This window comes from Macadamia integrifolia, chromosome 7 (genome assembly GCF_013358625.1).
Source record: "Macadamia integrifolia cultivar HAES 741 chromosome 7, SCU_Mint_v3, whole genome shotgun sequence".
In the NCBI taxonomy this organism is placed as follows: Eukaryota; Viridiplantae; Streptophyta; class Magnoliopsida; order Proteales; family Proteaceae; genus Macadamia; species Macadamia integrifolia.
Window position 1 is genome coordinate 7,075,510 of NC_056563.1, and position 20,630 is coordinate 7,096,139.

A 20,630-nucleotide genomic window follows, 5' to 3' on the forward strand; every position below is an offset into this window, starting at 1 on the left:
GGTTGGGTTGGTTTGGATCAAGTTGGTCCTCATAGTTGGGTTAGACAGGGTTCGGATTTAGGGCGGGTTCGGATTGTTAGGGCTAAACTTACACCCCTACAACTGGATGTGAAAAGATCCAGCTACCCCATGCATGCTAGGTAATTTCATGCCCAACTGTTTTTGGGCATGGGGAACACTAGAGTGGTAGAGTTCTTTTCTCATTTTTTATATGGGGGAGAGTTTTCTGTTTAGGAGCATGGCATTTACGCTAGCAACCCTCTCCTTATTTATTTTATGGCTAGAGTTTTTTTTTTTTAATCCAGGAGTATGGTCCATGCACCAGTGCAAGGACCAACTGGAATGCACAATGAAGCATCAATAGGGGAGGGATTTCGTCTTTTCATTGGGGGTGGTTGGTCATTTCGCTCCATCTTGTGATGGGGTGCAGGCACCACATTCTCAAACAAAGTCCTTTTCCCCTTATTTTATAGGGAAAAGAATATTTCCTAGTCGCACAACCTTGCACTGGTACAAAGGCCAATGAGGAGTGCACAAGGGCATGAACAATGTCTAGGTTCTTTGGGTTTCACATGGGCGGGGGAGTCATTTTGTCGCCCTTTGTGTTTGGGTACATGGGCGGCGTGACTAGGGAGTATTCATTTTTCCTTATTTTATTGGGAAAAGAACGTTACGTTACCACACCTAGGCCAATAAAAGTGCTTGCATAGGCATCCAACCATAGCGATAAGGGTGTTTTTTTATGGCATCCTAAGTCTAGGCATAGAGGGTGCAATCGGTAACATTTTTTTCAAGAAAACGTTTTGTTTGGAAGCATGGCTCCCACACCTACATTAGGCCTGATCAACAGTCCCCAATCCCTATTCGGTTCAACCATAGGAGATTAGGAAGTGGGGAGGTCATTTTACAAGGGGAGGAGAGAAACAGGCACAACAAGTGCTGGCGTAGGAACTACATCTCGGACAGAAAACATTTCCTTTTTTTCTAATATTAAAATTACAAACAGCGCCAACATGCTATTCAAACTTCAAACCTCTGCGTCTCCACTCTCCACACCTCCATTGAATCCATTTCTTCACCAACCAAATCAGCTCCAACCCTCCTTATGGATCAAAGCCCCACACTTCGCATTCTGAATCTCTGATTCTTTTCCGTCTCTGTGTGTTTCTTTCACTTTCCTCTCTTTCCTTTTTCGGTTCCGAGATGCCGTTGAGATCCGGTCATGGACCGGGAGGCTGACCTTCCAGCCGCACCTGCAACGTCCCAGAATCTCTCTCGTCAATCTCGCCTCTCTCGCCCCTTCTCTTCATCCTCATCATCTAACTCTTCTTCTTCTTCAAACCCAGATTTCGTTCGGCATGTGCAAGCAGCCCTCAAGCGTCACAGGCCTCTCAGTAAGTCACTTCCCCTTCTGGATTTTCCAATTACAAGTAGTTTAGTATCTTTACTCGCTTTATTTAAGAATTAGGGATCAAGTTCTCATTATTCATAAATTGTAACAAAAATTTGAAATTTAGGGTTCTTTTGGTTTGGTCTTCTTCTTTATATGGATTTTCAGATACAATGCAGTCTGAAAGTCTTCGACCAAGGCGTGTACTGGTCCCCCAGAGAGAACCATCGAAGGGCACTGAGAAGTCTCAAGATGCAGTGTCGTCGAGACAGCCTAATGCGGCATGTGAATTGACTGATCAGAGGGAGAGTGTTGTTGCAGTTGCTGGAGATATTCCTGATGATTCGTCAGTTACTCCTCTTGTTTTGGGGACAATTACGAAAACCCATAACCAGCCTTTCTGCTTGAAGGGAGAGAAAACTAAACCTGATATTGATCTTAATTGCCAGAATGATGATGCGGTTTCTTCGTCGCGTGTAGTATCTCAACACCTTCCAGCGGTTGATAGTCTGAAGAAAGTTCAATTTTCTTTGGGCAGCGATGTCAATTCCCAGAGTGAGTAGCCTCTTCTTGCAAGTTGGAATTAGTAACATATATACTTCAATTGATATGATTACTGTATCTTAAGCAGCTTTTGCTGCCGCATGTCTTGTCCCCATGGTTCTGTTTATGCAGGGGCCGATGAACGAATGGCCACTATAGGGGACTTGTCATCTCATTTGAGTTCTCTTGCATTGACAGAAATGGAGTGCGATGGAAGCAATCGGGTGGAGACATCTTCTGTTAATGGTCATGACCTGAAGCCACGAGATATTCAGCAACCAGAAATAGTGGATATCAGTTTGAGGTCAGATGGTGGAGTCTCTTCATTGCTGATAAAAAGAAGTGCTTTGTATCAGGATCAACAACATCAATTAATGGCATTTCTTGGAAAGGACATTAGCCACCCCATGACTCAATCTTCGGTTGTCGGTTCAACATGTGCGACCACAACATCAGTCCATTCATCATCTGCACCTATGCTGAATTCAGCCACCTACAGCTCTTATCGTCGAGATAGTGATTCTCACATGGACATAGAACCGTTGGAAGAGTTCAAGACTAAGCCACAACCTATAGCTCAAGGAATTGCTGTGCAGCCATGTTCTACACTTCAGTGTAACAGTGGGATGGTAGCAGAACAGACAGCTATTAGCCAAGCATCTCTCTCTGCTTTTCATACTTCCCTGGTAGTTAATGATCAAAGGCTGTTAAAGGGCCAGCAAGACTGTAATGTGAAGGAAGATGAGCAGCCACATGATGCACATGTTGACCATGGAAAAGGTTCTCAGTTTGATGATAAACTAATCAAAGGGAAGGAGTTCCAAGGTGATGGTCGTGACGTAATTTCTCAGAATCCATCAACAAGAAACTCATCTTCAAATGTGAAATTGGAGCCTTCCAAATCAGAAAAACCAGAAAAGGCTGTAAGTGGAAAAGGGACATCAGTTCGTAAAAAGAATTACGATGCTGATTTGTTCTTTAAAGTTAATGGAAAACTCTACCAAAAGCTTGGCAAGATAGGAAGTGGCGGAAGCAGTGAGGTCTACAAAGTCATTTCAGCTGACTGTACAATCTATGCCCTTAAGCGGATCAAGCTTAAAGGTCGTGATTATTCTACTGCATATGGGTTTTGCCAGGAGATTGAGTACCTAAATAAGTTGAAGGGAAAAAATAACATCATTCAACTTATAGACTATGAGGTACAAAACTGTGTAATCACATACATCTTATTTCCGTCTTGTGAATACACCTTCATGATTTAATGCTTTTCTGTGCTGCACTAGTATAATTTTGATTGCTAAGTTTGAAAAAAATGGTAATGACTTTTATGTGAATGACCATGGTGTCACCTAAAGTAATATTGATCTTCCCCCAAGAGTTCACATCGACAGGAAGGTTTGGCATTTCTATGCCAGTGCTCTGCCACCTGGGGCTGTAGTATGTTCCAAGGGTTGGGCTGTAAGCCATTAAAGTGGTGCGTGAGCTGGTGACAGTAGTGTGATTATTACTTAATGACCTTATTATCCATTAAAGGAGAAAATGTGGACTTTTTTTTGGTTGGGGGGGGGGGACTAAGCTTGCAAACCATCATTCATTACATCTATATTGAAAAATTGAAAGAGCTCTGCTGTCACTACTGTTTCATATGAACTGGAATAATTTACAAACCTCTAAGAAAAGGAAGAGCTCCCTTTTTAAATTGTTTCAATTTCTACAGCGACTATTACATTTTATAAACCCTTTTTGTTTTTAGTTAATTGTACTTGGATTCCACAGCTTGGAGTTCCGGGCAGGGGATGGGGGGTGGGGTAGTGGCTTCTCGTATAGTCCAAATCCGTTTTTCACACACACAATAAAAAAACCCTTTTTATTTTTTAGTTAATTGTTCTATAATTCCATATTTTAGAGTTCCGGGCAAAGGATGTGGGGCTGGGGTAGTGGCTTCTCGTAAAGTGTAAATCCATCCTTGTACACACACACAGCATATGGTTTTTGTTTATTCTTTTGTAGTTCTCTATATTTAGAAATGTGGCCTTCATAATTGGTTAAATCAGCTTCCTTTTTCTTTTTGGTTGATTAGTGTATCAATGGGAAACATACATTCTGCACCTCTGGACAGGTGTCACGTGTAGATGCTTTTATCTTTCTGGCTCTACATCTGGAAAAATTGGGTGTGTTGTGTTTCAATAACAGCTTGTATGACAAAGATTACGGACTTCTTGAACAAAGTGATCAAGTCAGGAGGAGTATTTTCCTATCCTTTAAAACACTATTGTCATCAAGTGCAAATTCACCTGTTATTACAGATGGATTGTCGGGTATTATTATAAGTAGAAGTTGGACCATCCCTAATAGATGTAGTTTGTCTCAGCAACAGGAGGAATCTTTATTATATTTTATTATTGCTGCCCCTTCACTTGTAATATCTGAAGTTGGCTAGTTATAACTTAGAAGTTCATAGGGCTAAAAAGAAAGGGCTTCTGGGGTCTGTCTCCTGAAGCACTGCACTGCTTTTTATGGAAAAGGAAATCAAAGTATCTTTAGAGACTGTAAAATAAATTTTATAGCAAGGAGTTCTATAAAATGGGATTTTTCTGATTTCTGCAAACAGTGAATATAAGGGGATCAAACAAATTATTTATGTTTCTTCACAGAACATCATTGTAGCTGAGTGAGCTATCTAGGTGGAATTGTATTCTTTTCATTCTGTCCGATCTCTTCCTTTTATAGTTCTACCAATTATATGCATTATGGGTTTCTCATCATATAATTTGTTTTTAAATTTATAATGAATATTTTAGAAAAGACTAGATAATCTGTGCATTTGAGATATCACTCTTGCAAGACCTTTTTTATTTGAAACTGCTTGTAAATTTCTGAGAGTTGATAACATGCTAAAACTTCTTTAGTGACGTCGATATGCTTAATGAAAAGGTGAGCTGGCCTTTGAACTGAAGAAGGTGGTATTCCATTCTTATTCTTTTGAAGTACCATCTGCAGAAAAAAAAAATAAAGAATCTTATTCTCTTTGATGGTGATTTAAGTATGACAGAAACCCGACTAGAATCATTGATGGAGAGGGTTTGAGGAGGTGAATCTTGTTCAAGTTCCTGTTTAGACTTTGGAAATTAATATGTTGCCTATAAACGGTAAACATGATATAATCTTTTCAACAAACATAAGTATAAGATCCATGGAATGCACCTTTTTTGTCTGGGGTGGAGGGTTGGAATCTTGCCAAATTACTTCTCAAACTTGGATCTTTGCTGGTGAACCTTTCTAGAACTCATTATTGCTTTAAGGGAAGTAACATCCTTGGCAATTATGGACTATCTTCTTTTTTGGTTGGGGGGAGGTTTTAGAACTTGTTCAAGTTCTGGTTTGGGAAAGATTATGTTTCTGACAAGTATTCGTCCCCTTCTATCTAATGCTATCAACATACATAAGTAGGATCCCTGGCAATCTGTAAAGTTAAAAAACTGAAAAGCAAAGTAATTTATTCTCATTAGATGCCTTGGAGTGAATCACAGGATAATCACAGCTTACCTATTGCTTTTATTAATATCTTTCTTTATGCTTATAGCATAGAGAGTATTTCCATCAGTGAAGGAGAACATTGTGAAGTGGAATGACCACAGATTTTAATCTTTGGCTTTATGCCATTCAATCTTGATTGAGACCAGTTATAGAGGATCTAGAATTGCTTGATGCATCTGATGTTAATTTGACTAAATTGTATGTATGGTACCTATCTAGTTGGAGAAATTAAAGAAAAGCAATTAACCCTTGAAAGCCTCCCCCCTTGCCATAGCAGCAGCGACCGCAATACAAGTGGTAATCACAGCACCATTCCCTCCTCCCTGAATAAAGGTTGGTTGTCCCAATCCTCCATAGCAGATTGAACCTAGAAATTTTGAATCTGGAATTTAGATATCAACAGCCCGGTCCATTGGGATCACACTAAGGAGTTTCCATGACTACCATTTCTGTAACTTAGCTGTTAAAATTGTTTGAAAACAATTTTAGCACCCATTGGATTGATCTTTGTAAATGTTGTTGTTTGAGCTTCTTGATTGTATGTTGGAAGTTGGATTCCTGATTATCTAAAAAATTGAGTTATTCAATCATGTCTGATACAGAATATCAGAATGGGAAAATAGTATTTTGTTTATTATGGAGTTAATATAAGTGGAATAAAGATGTTATCCAAAAAAAAAAGGTGGAATAAAGAAAATTCAACTTAGTCCCTTGCTAGTTATATGTCATGCTATACTTGTCCTTACCAATGGTAGAAATACACCATTTATACTGTAAAAACTCATATAATGCACTCTTCAGTTATTGGTTATGAGCCAATCAAGCTCAGAAGAACATAGGAAAGGTCGAGAAAACGATAAAAACATATTGTCAAGGTGGCAGGTGCCTTATGATGAATCTTTTATTTCTTTCATGTACATTATTTAAGTTCAACAATCAATAATCCCTTTAGATTTTTGACAATTTTTTATTTGACTGTTTCTAATACAAAGTTTCCTTTATAGGTGACTGACAAAACTCTGCTCAAGGATGTCATGATTGGTTCGATGAATACAAAAGATGGCAGAATCAAGGATGATGGATACATTTACATGGTACTTGAATATGGAGAGATTGATTTGGCTCATATGCTGTCACAGAAGTGGAAAGAAATGGATAGTTCCAATTGGTCTATGGATGAGAACTGGCTTCGTTTCTATTGGCAGGTACTTTGTCTACACCTTTTCTTAATTCGTGATTCTTAGATGCAGCTGTTCATTATATTACAATAGAGGCTGTAACAATTTATTTTATTTTCGGTGTATTTGGCTCTCATCCATAGCATTGGCTGACCTAGGCAGCCATTGGAATGTGCAATCCAACATGGAAGCGAGGTAACAGATATACCTTATAATATGTGCAAATGTCTAAGGCTCCTCCACTTTTTTCCACTTCCAATTATGTTAGCCAAATACCCTTCAATATGGATGTAATATTAATGTTATGCAAATGAGCTCAAAACCAAATTAAAGTGATAAATGTTCAGCTCTTGTTGAATCTTCCCCAATAGGCCAAAACAAGAAAGCACCACCTCGCTGTCATATAAATTTGACAGCACATCTATGCCTTACGGTAGAGCCAATAGAGAAACCATCAAAGTTTGATTTGACAAACCCTTCAGGGGGAGGCGGGAGGGCTGTAAATCTGAACAACCCTTGTCTGATGTGATGTTGATGCAATCAAAGAAGGAACCCAATCCCTGAATAAGAACAAAGCGGGAACACTTGTAGAAACATTATTGCAGCTGCTTGACAACTTACCTCAATGCTGATCTTGTCAATGACCACATGAACATCTGAATTCGACTCCTGAATATCTCTTGTGATGCACTGCCCAAGTACACCACATATGGCAATAAGTACCGCCACAGGAGGTGGTATGATTGACCATATTAAGGATCAACCGGATGTTATGTGCAGCTATAGTCGCATGAGTTTCATTTCGGAGGTGGATCTTTGGAAAAGGGTTTTCCAGGCTTCTCCTGCTTATGCCTGGGGTTGTGAAAAGTGATAGTTCATATACATGTTTTTATGATAGATGGATCATAGATATGTTACATTTGCCAATGTACTTTAGGTTCAACATGATTAGTGAGCCTCAGTAGTTGGGTTTGTCATAGGGTCTGTTCATAGAAAACTTGACAAATCATTTTGAAGAATGTGTTACTGTGCTGTTGTGATTAACCCCTTACTATGATTTAGGCCATTCATGAATGTATTAATGCACCAAACCAGGTTTCTTTTATTGGTAAGATGAACAAATAGTGCAGACCTGGTCCAAAAATTGGTCCTATTGTGATATCTATTAGGTATGTGCTTTTAATTCTTTGAGGTTTATTTGTCATGGGTTGAATTACAAGGCCCAAAAGTGGGGGTCTAAATGGGTGTATGAAAATTATTTTAATTAGTGGTGGGGGCCCATTAGAGATTAATTTAGGGTTTATCTAGTGGTAGTAGTTAGGGGGATCTTGTGGGACTGTTCTTTAGTTTTTGTAGGAAAAGTTTTGTGAAGCAAGTATTTCTAGAAGAGTCCAAATTGCAGTTTCCAAGTTATTTATCTTAGAAAATAAGATTTTAGGAGGATTCTAAATATTCATTATTTCTATGTTTTAAATACATATAACACTCCCTTCCTTAAGTGTGGAATTGATTATACTCTCCCCCCCCCATGGCTGCCACTCTTTCTTCTTCTTTGGACAGCAACATTTTCTCTCTCCTCCCCTATTTTGTCTTTCTATTGATCATTGGCTCCTCCATGTCTCCTCTCTTTTGTTGATACCAGAAAAATAGTAAGGCTCCGTTTGGTATCATTCTAAAAAAATGTTTTTGGAGTTTTTTCGTTCTAGGGAAACGAAAAAACGAAATCTTCTGTTTGGTGCACTTATGGTCCGTTTCTGTTTTTTTGGAACAAAAAGTGAAAAAAAAAACTGAAAAAACGAGATTGGACGGAACTCCAAAATGTCTTCCCAGTTTCGTTCCATTTTAAAAAAAAAAAAAAAGTTCCCGATAAAAATCTGAAATTTTGAAACACCATTTTTTCGTTTTAAAACTGCATTTTGACACAAAAACTGAAATTTTCGTTTTTGACACGAAACGGCGTTTCTGGAACAGAAACAATACCAAACGGGCTCTAAGCCTTTTCAATCCCAGTTTGTCAGAAAAAAAGAAGAAAAAGATTTGGGCCAATGTAGCTGCTGTCTGAATTTTTATTCCTAATATGGATTCTAGGTTGGCTGGCTACATCAACTTGGTATCAGAGCCTACCATTTTGTTATATCCATCGATCCTGATATTCTTGATCTCATAGTTGAGCTCCAAAGAGGGGTTCAAAGTATTCAGTGGGAGGTTTAGAGTTTGCAAAGGGAACTTAAAGAGTTTTCTAATGAATCTAGAATCAGAGCCAAAAGGAAACAGTCCATATAGAAGAACTTTTTGTCCACAATGAAAATTCCTAGCCTATTGAAGAAGAACAGCAGGTGATGGAAAAAAAAAAGAAGAGAAGAGTTTTCTGTTCATTATGAGGATACAACCATAATTGTTTAGGTACAACAATACGTGATTGAGAAGACAGATGATTCAATTGTAGAACCATCACCTCAACTCCTCAAGTCAATGATATGTCTATTCATGTAAAAAATGTGGCCATGAATCACAAGGAGACAGAGAATTGTTGTGAACGTCCCTTCTATTGATTTGGAGCATGAGACACTTTCCAATGTATCCTATTCACCATTTTACAAATATTAGTCACGATTTTTTTTTTAACCCAAGGGGAATAATTGCAGAGCCAGTCCAAAAAATGGTCCTATTTTGATATCTATAAGCATGGGCATTTTAATTGTTTAGTTTTGTTTGTAGTGGGCTGAATTATAACACCCAAAAGTGGGGGCTAAATGGGTGTATGAAAATCGATATTTTAATTAGTAGTGGGACTCATTAGAGATTAGTTTAGGATTTATCTAGTAGTAATTATTTGGGGAATCTTGTGAGGCCTGTCGTTTAGCTTTCAAAGGAAAAGTCTTGTGAAGCAACTAAGTTTGAAGAGTCCTTCTAGTAGTGTATATGGTAGTATAATTATTTTAGCAAGTAAGATATCAGGAGGATTCTATTTTTATGGGTTTTTAAACAAATGTTAACACCCTTCCCTTACGTGTGGATATGCATAATGAATTTTGGATTCAAATTGTGTAGCCGTTAGAAGACTTTCCTCTTTTCTCTCTTCTTTCTCACCCCCTTAAGAGACCAATCTTACCTTTTCTCTATCTATTAATTTGACCATTCATTTTCTTCCCCCCCACCACCCCACCCCCACCCCCACCCCCACCCCACTGCTGTCACTCTTCGTATTCGGACAGCTTACACTCTCGCCTCTCCTCATTTATCTCCCCATCAAGTATACTCATCCATATCTCTTCTTTCTCTTCTGCTGCTATCAGAATACTAGCAAGCCTTTTCAGTCCTGGTTTGTCAAGAAAAGTATTTCAGATTTGGGCCTATGGAGTAGTTGATTTGATCCTTTGATTCTAATCTGGAATCTAGGTTGCTTTGCTGCATCAACAAATTTTAGAAATATGCATTATTATGTCTCCGTGACTATCTAATGCTGATTGGCACATGCCACATTGTCACTATTTTGCAAGACCCTAAGAATGGGAACATATACTTCGGTTGTCTTTTTTCTGGGAATTATTGACATGTTCGCACCCTGCAGCAAATACTTCAAGCAGTAAACACGATACATGAAGAACGCATTGTGCACTCGGACTTGAAGCCAGCTAACTTCCTTCTTGTCAAAGGTTCACTAAAATTGATTGATTTTGGAATTGCTAAAGCCATCATGAGTGATACAACCAACATTCAACGTGATTCACAGGTTCTACTTGCTTCATAAAACTTTAAATTCTGCCTCTCATAATACTCCTTTTGAAAACAATGTTCTATGACAAGTTCATCATATTTGCAATGCAGGTGGGTACATTGAGCTACATGTCTCCAGAAGCATTCATGTGTAATGAGAATGATGCAAACGGAAACACAATCAAGTGTGGTCGACCATCAGATATCTGGTCCCTCGGCTGCATCCTTTATCAAATGGTATATGGGAAGACTCCATTTGCAGAATACAAAACATTCTGGGCCAAGTTCAAGGTCATAACTGATCGAACCCATGAGATTACCTATGGACCAATTTCAAATCCTTGGTTGCTTGACCTTATGAAGAAGTGTCTTGCATGGGATCGCAATGAAAGGTGGCGGATACCTCAACTACTTCAACACCCTTTCCTTGTTCCTCCTGTATCGTCTCAGTTATCATTGCCACAGTACCAAAGCTGTAAGTTGCTTCAGCTAATGGCTGAAGCCTATGGGAATGATTATGACATGTCTAGGCTATTTTCTCATCTCCAACAAATCCTAACTGACCCAGTTCCTCAGTTGTCATCTCAGTTGTCCACACCACGAGACCAACACTGTGAGTTACTCTCACAAGTGTCAAGACTTTGCCATCAAATCCAGGAACACATAGCAAACCTTGGGAAAGAGTAAGATTAAAGCATGTAGTCATGACCTGCTGAAGTGTAATTTTTTGTGAGGGAGATGAGGTAAATGTTTTACAATGAGGCGTTCTTTATTGTGTAATCTCTTGTAATCATTGGTGCTGTTTCATGTTAGCATGCAAAGAATGTATCTTATAATTCCCTGTGGTACATTATCCGTCTTAGGTTTTACATTTCTGTTTGCTTGCATGTTGGTTCTTGTGGAACGCTCCTGCTCTCATTTACCTGTTGACACCAGAAAGCATGAGTTGTGCTGAACTGCTGATTATGCTCTAGTATTGCTTCTTTCAGGGCTAATATTCAGCTTGTGAGTAATTTCTTCTGTAATTCGTTTACTGTTGTAGTTTTGTATTCGTTTATTCACTTCACCATTTTTTTTGCTAACGACGGGTATCCAAGCCTTCGGCCTGACTAGTATTGTGGGTCTATACCAACCCCACAACTGCATAGACCTGATCATGCATGGGTTGAACAAGAACAATTTAACTTTCACCGAAAGCAGTGAAGAGCACTAAACACTCCCTTGTGAGTGGCTCCAAAGAAGAAAGAGGAGTCAAACTCAGAACCACATACTTCTTGAGGTGAAGTTCTCTTGCCAACTCGGCTACCTCTTGGGGTTAGATGCACTTTACCATGTTCAAGCTGTAGACAATAGATAGTGCAAGAAGAGCTGTGCTCTATAGAGAACCAAAATAAAATAGTGAAAGCCCTCAATGGTGATTTGCTATGATTCCAAGTCTCATGAATCTTAGATAACTTTAACCATTTGGTTATGAAACTAATAAATGAATGAGCACGTCAAATTAGTAAGGTATAACGGCAGCCTAATATCTACACATCAATCAAGCTTGATCTATCCTTTAAAAGCTGCAGTTGTAAACTAGGGTTGAGTCATCGTGTTTGAAGATGAGTTGGTTTGGGGTCTAAACAAGAGGGAAATGTGTTCATTGGTGAAGTATGGCCTCCGAATTAGAGTTTTCCAACTATGTTTTTTGAGAATGATGTTTGTTGTATTTTAATCTTAGGAAGATTATTAATTGAATGGACAAAACTTTCCAGCAAGGGCTACCATGATAAGCTTATTAAAACAGCCCAAATATCTATTACATGGTAGATTGGATGGAGCTCAAATTTTGTGGATAAGAAGACCCCGAGGTTCATTGCTCATTTTTCTAATCAAAACGTCAAAAGTGGCCGAAAAGGGATCCCTCAAAATGTGAGAGAACACTGCATTTATAAAGGAGAAAAGGTTGTTGCTACTAGGTCACAACCTTTTAAGGAGTATTAACATGTCCTAGGGTTTGAAAACCCTGTCAAAATCATTCATTATGGATCTTCCCAAGTGGTTACGCATCAATGATTAAAAATAGTGTCGATATGCTATATAGCCAATCAAGATTCACCCAATAATCTAGTTTATCATGTTTAGGGACTGACTTTGGGGCTAAGGAATAAGCCTGAATGGCTTCATGGTCTCCAAGTGTGATCCTAACAATGAATAGCCATCAAAATCCAAAAATATATTTTTGGAATACCCAATTTTCGACATTGAACAGGCTTGGTTGGAAAATCAGAAAATGACTTTGCCATCATAGCCATGTTGAGTAACAAGCTTCGATGTTGAGTCCAGCTAGAATGTCAAACAAAACTTGATGTTTGTTGTTAGGTGGACTTGAATGGGTTGGCGTTTCATGAGTTATGTTCGTCAGTTTGGGAAGACTATTTGACAACAAAAAATGTCCGAGTGATAGAATCTCGCTAGAGAATCGGGCTCTTTAAATGTTGCCATCATTATGGGTGTCGAATGTCAAATTTTTCCGTTTTAGCCGGCCACTTTTGAACCGTGCTAGTTCGAATTAGAACTGAATTGGACCAGACCCATATAGGGTTGGTTTTGGAACATTTAAATGCCTATATATTAAGTTCCATATGTCTGAATCAAGTGATCTAAAACCACTTCTCATATTTCATATACTTTAGTTGATGTGAAAATCAAGAATACTTCATAGGGACTATCTTCATTGTAAGTCTTACTCAAGTGAAAATGTTTTTCTCCCAATTAAGGGTTATATGAGTTCATTTCCATATTGAACTCAAGTATGTCAAAATAATACTTCGATTGGATGTACCAGAAAATTTATGGATAAAATGACAATGTTTCATTATATTTTCCCCTTTAGAGGTATTTTGTATGTTTAGACATGAATAATTTGTTGACGTGCCAATGAATATGAGAAATTCCCCATATCCATAGATAAAAGGTCACTCAGCCTCAAGAGATACTCATCATCATCAGAGCAGCCTTCGGAGCTGAAAAAATGATGTGTCTACACTCAGTTAGTATAGACATATGATGCCTATTAATAATGTGATGTCTCCAACCCCACCCACCACCCACCCCAAAAAAAACCCAAAAAAAAAATAAAAAAATAAAAAAATAAAGAATGTGATGTCTAAGACTCCATTTCGCTAGATGAGAAGTGATGTGAAGTAATTTAGAAAAAGAAAAGAAAAGAAAAGAAAAGAAAAGAATAATGGTCTAACATATTGGAAAATGTATTAAATATGGAAATCAAATTTTACAACATCTCTAAAAAAATTATTGTGATTATTTTTTTTTTTTTCGTTGAAAAAATTATTGTGATAATTTGAATGAAAAAAATATAAAAGGTAATTGCCTTACTTAGTATGTTGCTGAGTTAGTTCCACAACTATTCTTGATAATTATTGCAAAATACTTTTCTAATTTGATGTTGGTCTAATTTACTTCACTTCCTAGCTAACCAAAACGGGGTCTCATGGATATATTATAATGGGGAGGGATAGACATGCAACCCGTGTGTAACACACTTGTAGGCAGCACCAATGGGGGGATCATATCGTAGGGGCCTGGGGTCATTTCAAAGGGGCAAAGAGGAGAAATGAACATAACACCTGCTAGCGTGAGGCACATGGGCGGTGTGCCTAGCCTTTACAAATTATAATTTATAGTTTGCCTATGAATTTTTTTATGCGAGTTGGTTCTCTAAGTTTGAGAAAAAATTTCTCCAAATGGCACCTAAATATCTATCATGTGGCAATTCAAGTGGAGCTAGAAATTTGCGGATAAATAGACAGAACCAAGCTCCCCTACTCACATGCGGAGTCTCAACCCAGTAAGATATTATATTACAAATATTGGATTATGTTTTGAAATTTAACATATGGTCAAATTTCCAACTCTCCTATTCACATTCTTTAAATGTCCAACTGTCAGAATTGGTTAGGTCCTTTTCACATTGTGTGCTTTAGGGTAGTTTTCCAATGCTGAGAAAAAAAAGGCATCCTGGTTGCAAAGCCCTGGGTGCACAAAATTACCACTTTCTCCCCTGTGAAGTAAAAAATTCTATTAATGTATATGCCTCTGTGCATGCTCTTATTGGACCTGCATTGTTAAAGGCTATGTGATTAGGCAACAAATATCTTTCTCTTTTATATATTATTGGGAGAGGGTTTCCCACACTGTCAGTATAGGAAAGAATCTGCATGTCTTACCTATGATCATCTTGAAAAAGGTATCATTCATGTGTGATCCATATATTCAGAATAAGAGAGAGAAAATAATAATAAAAACATGGGAGGGAAATAGCATTCTGGCAGCTGGGCCATCGGACCGGCTAGAACTCAGCGCCGGCCAGTCCAAAAAATGTTCAGTGTAGGCTGAGCCAAGAAAATTGGCTAATTTCTGGACCCGGCTGATCGGGTCTCAGGCTGGCCAGTCAAGCTCTCCATTCTGAGGAATCTGAGCGCAGACTCTGTTATACAAGGGTTGTGACCTAAGTCAATATTTCAGTTCAACTTCAGTTGCTTCTTGTTCTGTCATGGAGGATTTGCAGAATGCCCTTTCAGGTCGGGGGTTAACTGTCACTACACACCCCGAGAAAGGTCGTTGTCTCGTCTCCACTAGAGACTTCACACCAGGTCATTCTTCCTCGCTTCTCTTTCTTGTTTGTTGGTACCTATTTATGCAAGTGCTGAAGATCATTACTTCCACGGCATTGAACTGGGCATTGGTTGGAAGGTTGAATTAAAATCTCCGTATTATAAACTTTGATTTAGCTTTAAACAGTAATTCGGTTTCTGTAAATGCGTAATTTCCGAATTGCTTTTGAGTCTCTGGCTTTCTCTGATCTTCCTGACTTACTTAACCCAAGTGAATGATTTGGTGAAAATTGCGAGCTTAGTCTGTAGTAGGGATGGCCATTCTTTATACGGTCATGGGAGTCGAGGGTGAGTAAAATGATAAACACGCTTAGAGATTGGGATTAGGTACTAGCTTTTTTTTTTTTTTTTTGTGGGGGGTAGGGGTGTGGTGGTGTTGGTTTGTGTTCCAGACAATAATTCAGAACTACCCGAGTCTTAAATTTTTAATTATAACCATGTTTGCTTAGTTATTTGCATCTTTGCCTATCAAAACAGATTTCCAATCCAGACTTCAGTCTGATCTCCTTAACCCGGACCTTGCTAAGGAAGAGAAGCAAGTCTCTTCTGATTTCTCTTCGCTTCTAGCTCAGGAAGAATGCCTCCTGCATCAAACACGAGAATCAAATGGCTTGAGATTGGTGACTCTAACTCTGCTTTTTTCCTTAGATCTCTTAAAGCTAGAACCAATGCCAAATTCATCCCTCAGCTTCTTTCTAGGAATGGTGCTACCCTCCTTGGCCCTAAGGACATCAAAAGTGAGGCGGTCTCTTATTTTTCTGACCTCTTCAACACAACTTCTTCCTCTACCCAAACCCCTCTTCCCAACCACCTTCTGAACACATTTATTCTGGACCACCTTACCTCCTCCCTTCATTCCACCCCTTCTGAAGAGGAAATCTTGGCGGCGGTCCTTGTCCATAAAGCAAATAAAACCCTGGTGGCTTTAGTATGGGCTTCTTCTCTTCATGTGGGGATATTTTTAGATCCGATCTCCTTCATGCCATTGAGAGTTTTTTCTTTGACCCTAACCAATCAGTGGGGTCAATCATACCTTCCTCTACCTCATCCCCGAAAAGGTAGGGGTAGCTACCATGTCTGATTTCAGACTCATCTCCCTTTGCATTCTCCTCTACAAATTCATTGCCATAATTTTTAGCTAATAGGATCAAGAAAAAGTTATCGACTCTCTGGTCAGCCCTAACCAGTCTGCCTTCATTGCTGGCAAAAGCATTGCTGACAACATCTTTCTGTGTCATGAAATTGTCAGAGGCTTGATCGAAAATCTCACTCCCCAGCCGCTCTTCTCAAAATCGACATCATAAAGATTTTGACTACATTCATTGGGGCTTCATCTCCAAAGTCTTGATCCAGATGTCCTTCCCTCCCATCTTTCTCCACTGGATTCACTCATGTCACTTTTCAGAGTAAAGTGGTAACCCAACGGGTTATTTCTCCTCCTCTGTTGGTATTAGGCAAGGTTGCCCCTTATCCCCCTTCCTCTTCTCCCTAGCCATTGAAGTGCTTTATAGATCTATCAAATCTGACACTGATCGTCTCATCTCCCCGATCTCCAAGTGCAAAGCCCGTATGCTCTCCCACCTTGTTTTTGTTGGCGATCTCATGATCTTCTCTAATGCTAACCCGCTATCCATCTCTACCATCATGTCCTCCCTCGACCTCTTTGAAAATATTTCGGGCCTTCCCATTAACCTCCTCAAATCCAACCTTTTTCTCTCTGGTGTCTCTGATTCCATGCAAGCCCACCTTCTTCGCCTTACTGGCTTCTCTCTTGGTTCCCTTCCGGTTAAATATTTGGGACTTCCTCTCATCTTTTCCAGGCTGACTACCTACCACTGCTCCCTTATGCTCGATCTCTTGAGGAAAAAACTCCAACTTTGGAAGGGTAAGCCTCTGTCCTATGTGGGCCGCTTAACTCTAATTAGATCCGTGCTCCGGTCCGTGCACCTATCTTGGTCTGGCATTTTTTCCTTCCCCACCTCTTCTATCAAGGCTATGGAGAACCTTTTTTGCTCGTTCCTTTGGAAAGGAGTTGATTCCTCCAAATTTCTCCACCCAACTACTTGGGCTATTGTCTGCCCCCCCAAATTTGAGAGAGGTCCAGGGTTGAGAAGAATTAAAGAAACCAACACTATTGGGATCCTCATACTCATTTGAAAAATTGCCTACAAACACAACAATATTTGGGTGTCTTAGGTCTATGCTTCTCCCCTTAACACCAAATCCCTTTGGTCTGCTCCCTCCCATAGAGATGCCACTTGGATTTGAAGGAAAATCCTAAATCTTAGACCTTTAGCTCTGAATGCCATTTCCTGCATCATTGGCAATGGATCTTTGACCTCCCTCTGGTTAGATCCCTGGCATCCATCTGGCATCCTCCATTCTTTCATCTCCCTTTAGGTCCATCTACTCCTTTGGTTTGAGTCAATCTGCCACTGTCACCTCCATCATCTCAGAAGGTGGCTGGTCCCCCCACTTTCCTCCCCCTATTGATCTTTGGTCCTCCCTTCCCCCTCCCTTGGTTATAGGGGAAGAGATGACAAGATCGTTTGGCTCCCTTCTTCGTTTGGGACTTTTAGCTCGGTTTTGCATGAGATTTCATTAGATCGAAAGGGCCTCTAGCCCCTTAGAGAAACATCATTTGGTTCAAAGGTCACATTCCCCGCCACAGCTTCACGGCTTGGCGTGCCATTTCTGACTGCCTTCCTATGCAATATTTCCTTAGCTACTGGCACATTTTAGTCCCTTCTTTTTGTTGTCTTTGCTGGAATGGTTTTGAAGATGTTGGCCATTTTTTTTTCTCCTCCCTTTTCTCTTCCTCTGTTTGAAAGAGGGTCCTTTACAATTGCTGGCCATGCTCCTTGCCAGAGAATGGATTTGGATCGACATGACCTTTACTAACTCATCTATTTGTGATATTGCTAGGAAGCTAGTTTTTTGTGCCACCATGAACCATATTTTGATGGAGAGAAATCTTTGTAGATGGACTTCCGACACTTACTTTTTTGACATGATTTAGAAAGCCATTTGTTTTGATGTTAGCTCCAAACTCGGATCCCTCCGCCATCGCACTATTAAAGACACCCGAAGGAACAAGCTCATTGTTGTCTCCTAGGGTCTTCTTTTATCCATTATCGCTCTGATAGGTTTTTGTTTTGTGCTTGCCTTTTGCGTTGTTGTGCAAAGATTTGGTAGTTTGTTGGTGCCTTCTTCCTATTGATAGGGCTTATAGGTCCTCCCCTCCACCCCTCCCCCTGCTTTTTCTTGTATATTCTTCTTCTCCTTGGTAATTAATTTATTTATTCATCCAAAAGGAAAAAAAAGAAAAAGAAAGAAAGAGGGTACGCAGATTTGGAAGAGTAGTTCACAAAGACTTAGCATGTTATATTACTGCAATGATCAATGATTGTAGTTAATGCTGGTGAAATCCATTTTGCATCTCTATCTTGGCCAAAATCCAGCTCAGTGCATAGTTCTCATCCCCCTTGCTTCTCTATGCTACTTGTTCTTGTTTCTTATCTCTGTCATTATTGCAAGGAGTTTAATTGATGGAGAACCTTAGGGAAGAAAGGGGAAATCAGAGTAGAGAGAGGGAAAGAGGGGAATCACACACTTAACTAGTGCACAAACTCAACATCTTCGTTCAATAATCAAAATCACTCTCTAAGTCTTCCATCGGTTACAGCCGATATATAGGAAAATAGGAACATAAAATTAAAAACTTAACTGAAATGGAAACTAGCCTAAACTAGGAAATAACCATAAAAGGAAACCAATGTAAGGAAATAAATCCCAACTCCTACATTCAAATCTGGAAAATAAAAGGCATGAAATAAAATACTGAGGCTCTGTACTATAACGTTCTAAAAAATGGATTCTGTTGTTTTTTCATTTTTTTGGAACAGAAATGGGGTAAAAACTGTATGGTAAGCCGGTTCAATTTCTTAATTTTTTGAAATGAACCAGACACTTTTAAGGCGTTGGAGTCATTTTTTTGGAGCATGAAAAGCAATTTTTTCATTCTTAGAATCGATTATGAGGAAAAGGCGGAGAAACAATGGGTGCTTTTAAGTGACGAGGGGCATAAGTGGTATTTTCCATTTAAAACATAAACTTGCCCTAGAACCGTTGAATGATCTTTATCTTCTTCAATCACACAAAACCCTAGCCTCTTGTGACATCCCAACATTTGACGTTTAGGAGAAGGAAATCTCAGGTACCTTCTTCTTCTGCTTCTTCTTCTTCTTCTTCTCTCTCTCTCTCTCTCTTAACTGGAAGAAGAAACTTCAGGAACCAGAAAGGGGCGAAGGAAAGAATTGAAATCAAGCAAAGCCTTATTCCAAAGAATTCAAGCTCGATTTTAGGCTTTTCAGGTACGGACGTCAACGGTACTGATTATGATAGATTTATGGAGCAAGAAAGGGAGATGGATTTTTTTAAGGAGGGAAACGAGATGGGTTTTTGGTATTTCAATTGAGCTGCAGAGATTTATTTGGGTTTGAAGGATAGAGAGGCGAAATATTGCAAGGCAGGGCAGCCATTTTCCTTCTCTGATTTCCTTTTTCTCTATTCTTTTCTCTCAACTCTCAAGCATTTGAGAAAATGGTCTTAATTAGATAGAGCAAGTTGGGTTGTTTCTAGAAAAGGGTAATTTCATCCTTCACATATAAAATTTGTGTGTTCAAAGGATGAAGCTTAGTTGCTTTGTTATCCTTTTGGAGTTAAACGATATGGGATGTGGTTGTTTCTGGAGAGGGTAATTAATTTCGTTCCTTCTGGTTTTGTATTTGTTCAGTGTTGGTTTTTGAAAACACTTGCAGATTGCAAGTTCAGAAATCTTTATGAATTTGAGATTAAAATATGAAATCCAACCTAAACCTGAACACCATCTTATCTAATTAGATAAGAAATTGCTGGTTACAGAAAATGGTAATCCATGGTTTGGAAACACTTTTAGCCTTAACTATCATTTAGTCTATCGTGGTTTTATCTAAGAGTTGGTGGCTTTGAGTTGACCACTATCTAAGTTGAGAAACAAGATCTTTGTGAAATCCTATCCCCCCCTCAAAACTCAAACCCATGACTTAGATTGAACATATAGTAAGTACAGAATTTGCCTTAAGAAGCCATTTATATTGAGGGGAGGAATGACTAGGTAGTATTTGATGTTCCCACTTGCACCCTCTTGTTGAAGGATAGTGAAGAGATAGATGGTCATTTCCTTAAGAAGATCAATAATCGTAATAAGAATGATGGAGAATGGTGTAGGTGGCATTTTATGTAATTATTGTTTTCACAACAAAAAATGTTTCTGTTAAGTGCGAACCATACAAGTTCTTGTTTCTTCCTAGTTACAGAAACTTGTTTTTTTTAGCGTTACCATACAACATTTAAGGTGCAGAATCACTCCAAAAACACAGAAATACAAAAAACTATGCCGAATCGAGAATCAAATTTTTAAAATAGAAACATTACAATATAGAGCGAAAGTAACTACTCATTTTATATTGTTGGACCAAACCCTGGGCTGGAATGCTGGATTGGTTTTTCTTGGCTCTTGGCTTCCAAAGCCGATCATGTTGGTCC

The 20,630-nt window shown here is 39.0% G+C and overlaps 2 protein-coding genes across 4 annotated transcripts in view; both read left to right on the forward strand.

Moving 5' to 3' along the window:
• The first annotated feature begins 1,006 nt into the window (after positions 1 to 1,006).
• LOC122084642 (serine/threonine-protein kinase MPS1-like) lies at positions 1,007 to 11,390 on the forward strand. Of its 2 annotated transcripts, none has more exons than XM_042653049.1 (6): positions 1,007 to 1,394; positions 1,559 to 1,945; positions 2,066 to 3,132; positions 6,475 to 6,675; positions 10,220 to 10,381; positions 10,477 to 11,390. In XM_042653049.1, exons 1-6 carry the CDS (start codon positions 1,223 to 1,225, stop codon positions 11,050 to 11,052), a joined length of 2,565 nt encoding a protein of 854 aa, XP_042508983.1. In that variant the 5' UTR covers positions 1,007 to 1,222; the 3' UTR covers positions 11,053 to 11,390. The 2 variants fall into 2 exon arrangements, with proteins under 2 accessions (XP_042508983.1, XP_042508984.1); XM_042653050.1 differs by having other exon boundaries at positions 1,008 to 1,394; positions 2,132 to 3,132.
• A 3,294-nt stretch (positions 11,391 to 14,684) lies between these two features.
• The window catches only part of LOC122084535 (histone-lysine N-methyltransferase ASHR1), a 52,345-nt gene continuing 46,399 nt past the window's right edge, over positions 14,685 to 20,630 (forward strand). The window contains exon 1 of one of the 2 annotated variants that reach the window (XM_042652845.1): positions 14,685 to 15,023. In XM_042652845.1, the coding sequence (XP_042508779.1) occupies positions 14,924 to 15,023 (100 nt within the window). In that variant the 5' untranslated portion in view covers positions 14,685 to 14,923. The remainder of the gene's footprint in view (positions 15,024 to 20,630) is intronic. The other variant, XM_042652844.1, reaches the window with a different exon arrangement.

What these genes read in the sequence shown, in the direction of transcription:
- LOC122084642 (XM_042653049.1), top strand. Translation starts at nt 1,223, where the DNA reads ATGGACCGGGAGGCTGACCTTCCAGCCGCACCTGCAACGTCCCAGAAT. An exon ending in TTCAACTTATAGACTATGAG is followed by an intron (nt 3,133 to 6,474) that starts GTACAAAACTGT and finishes TTTCCTTTATAG; the next exon opens with GTGACTGACAAAACTCTGCT. An exon ending in GGCTTCGTTTCTATTGGCAG is followed by an intron (nt 6,676 to 10,219) that starts GTACTTTGTCTA and finishes CGCACCCTGCAG; the next exon opens with CAAATACTTCAAGCAGTAAA.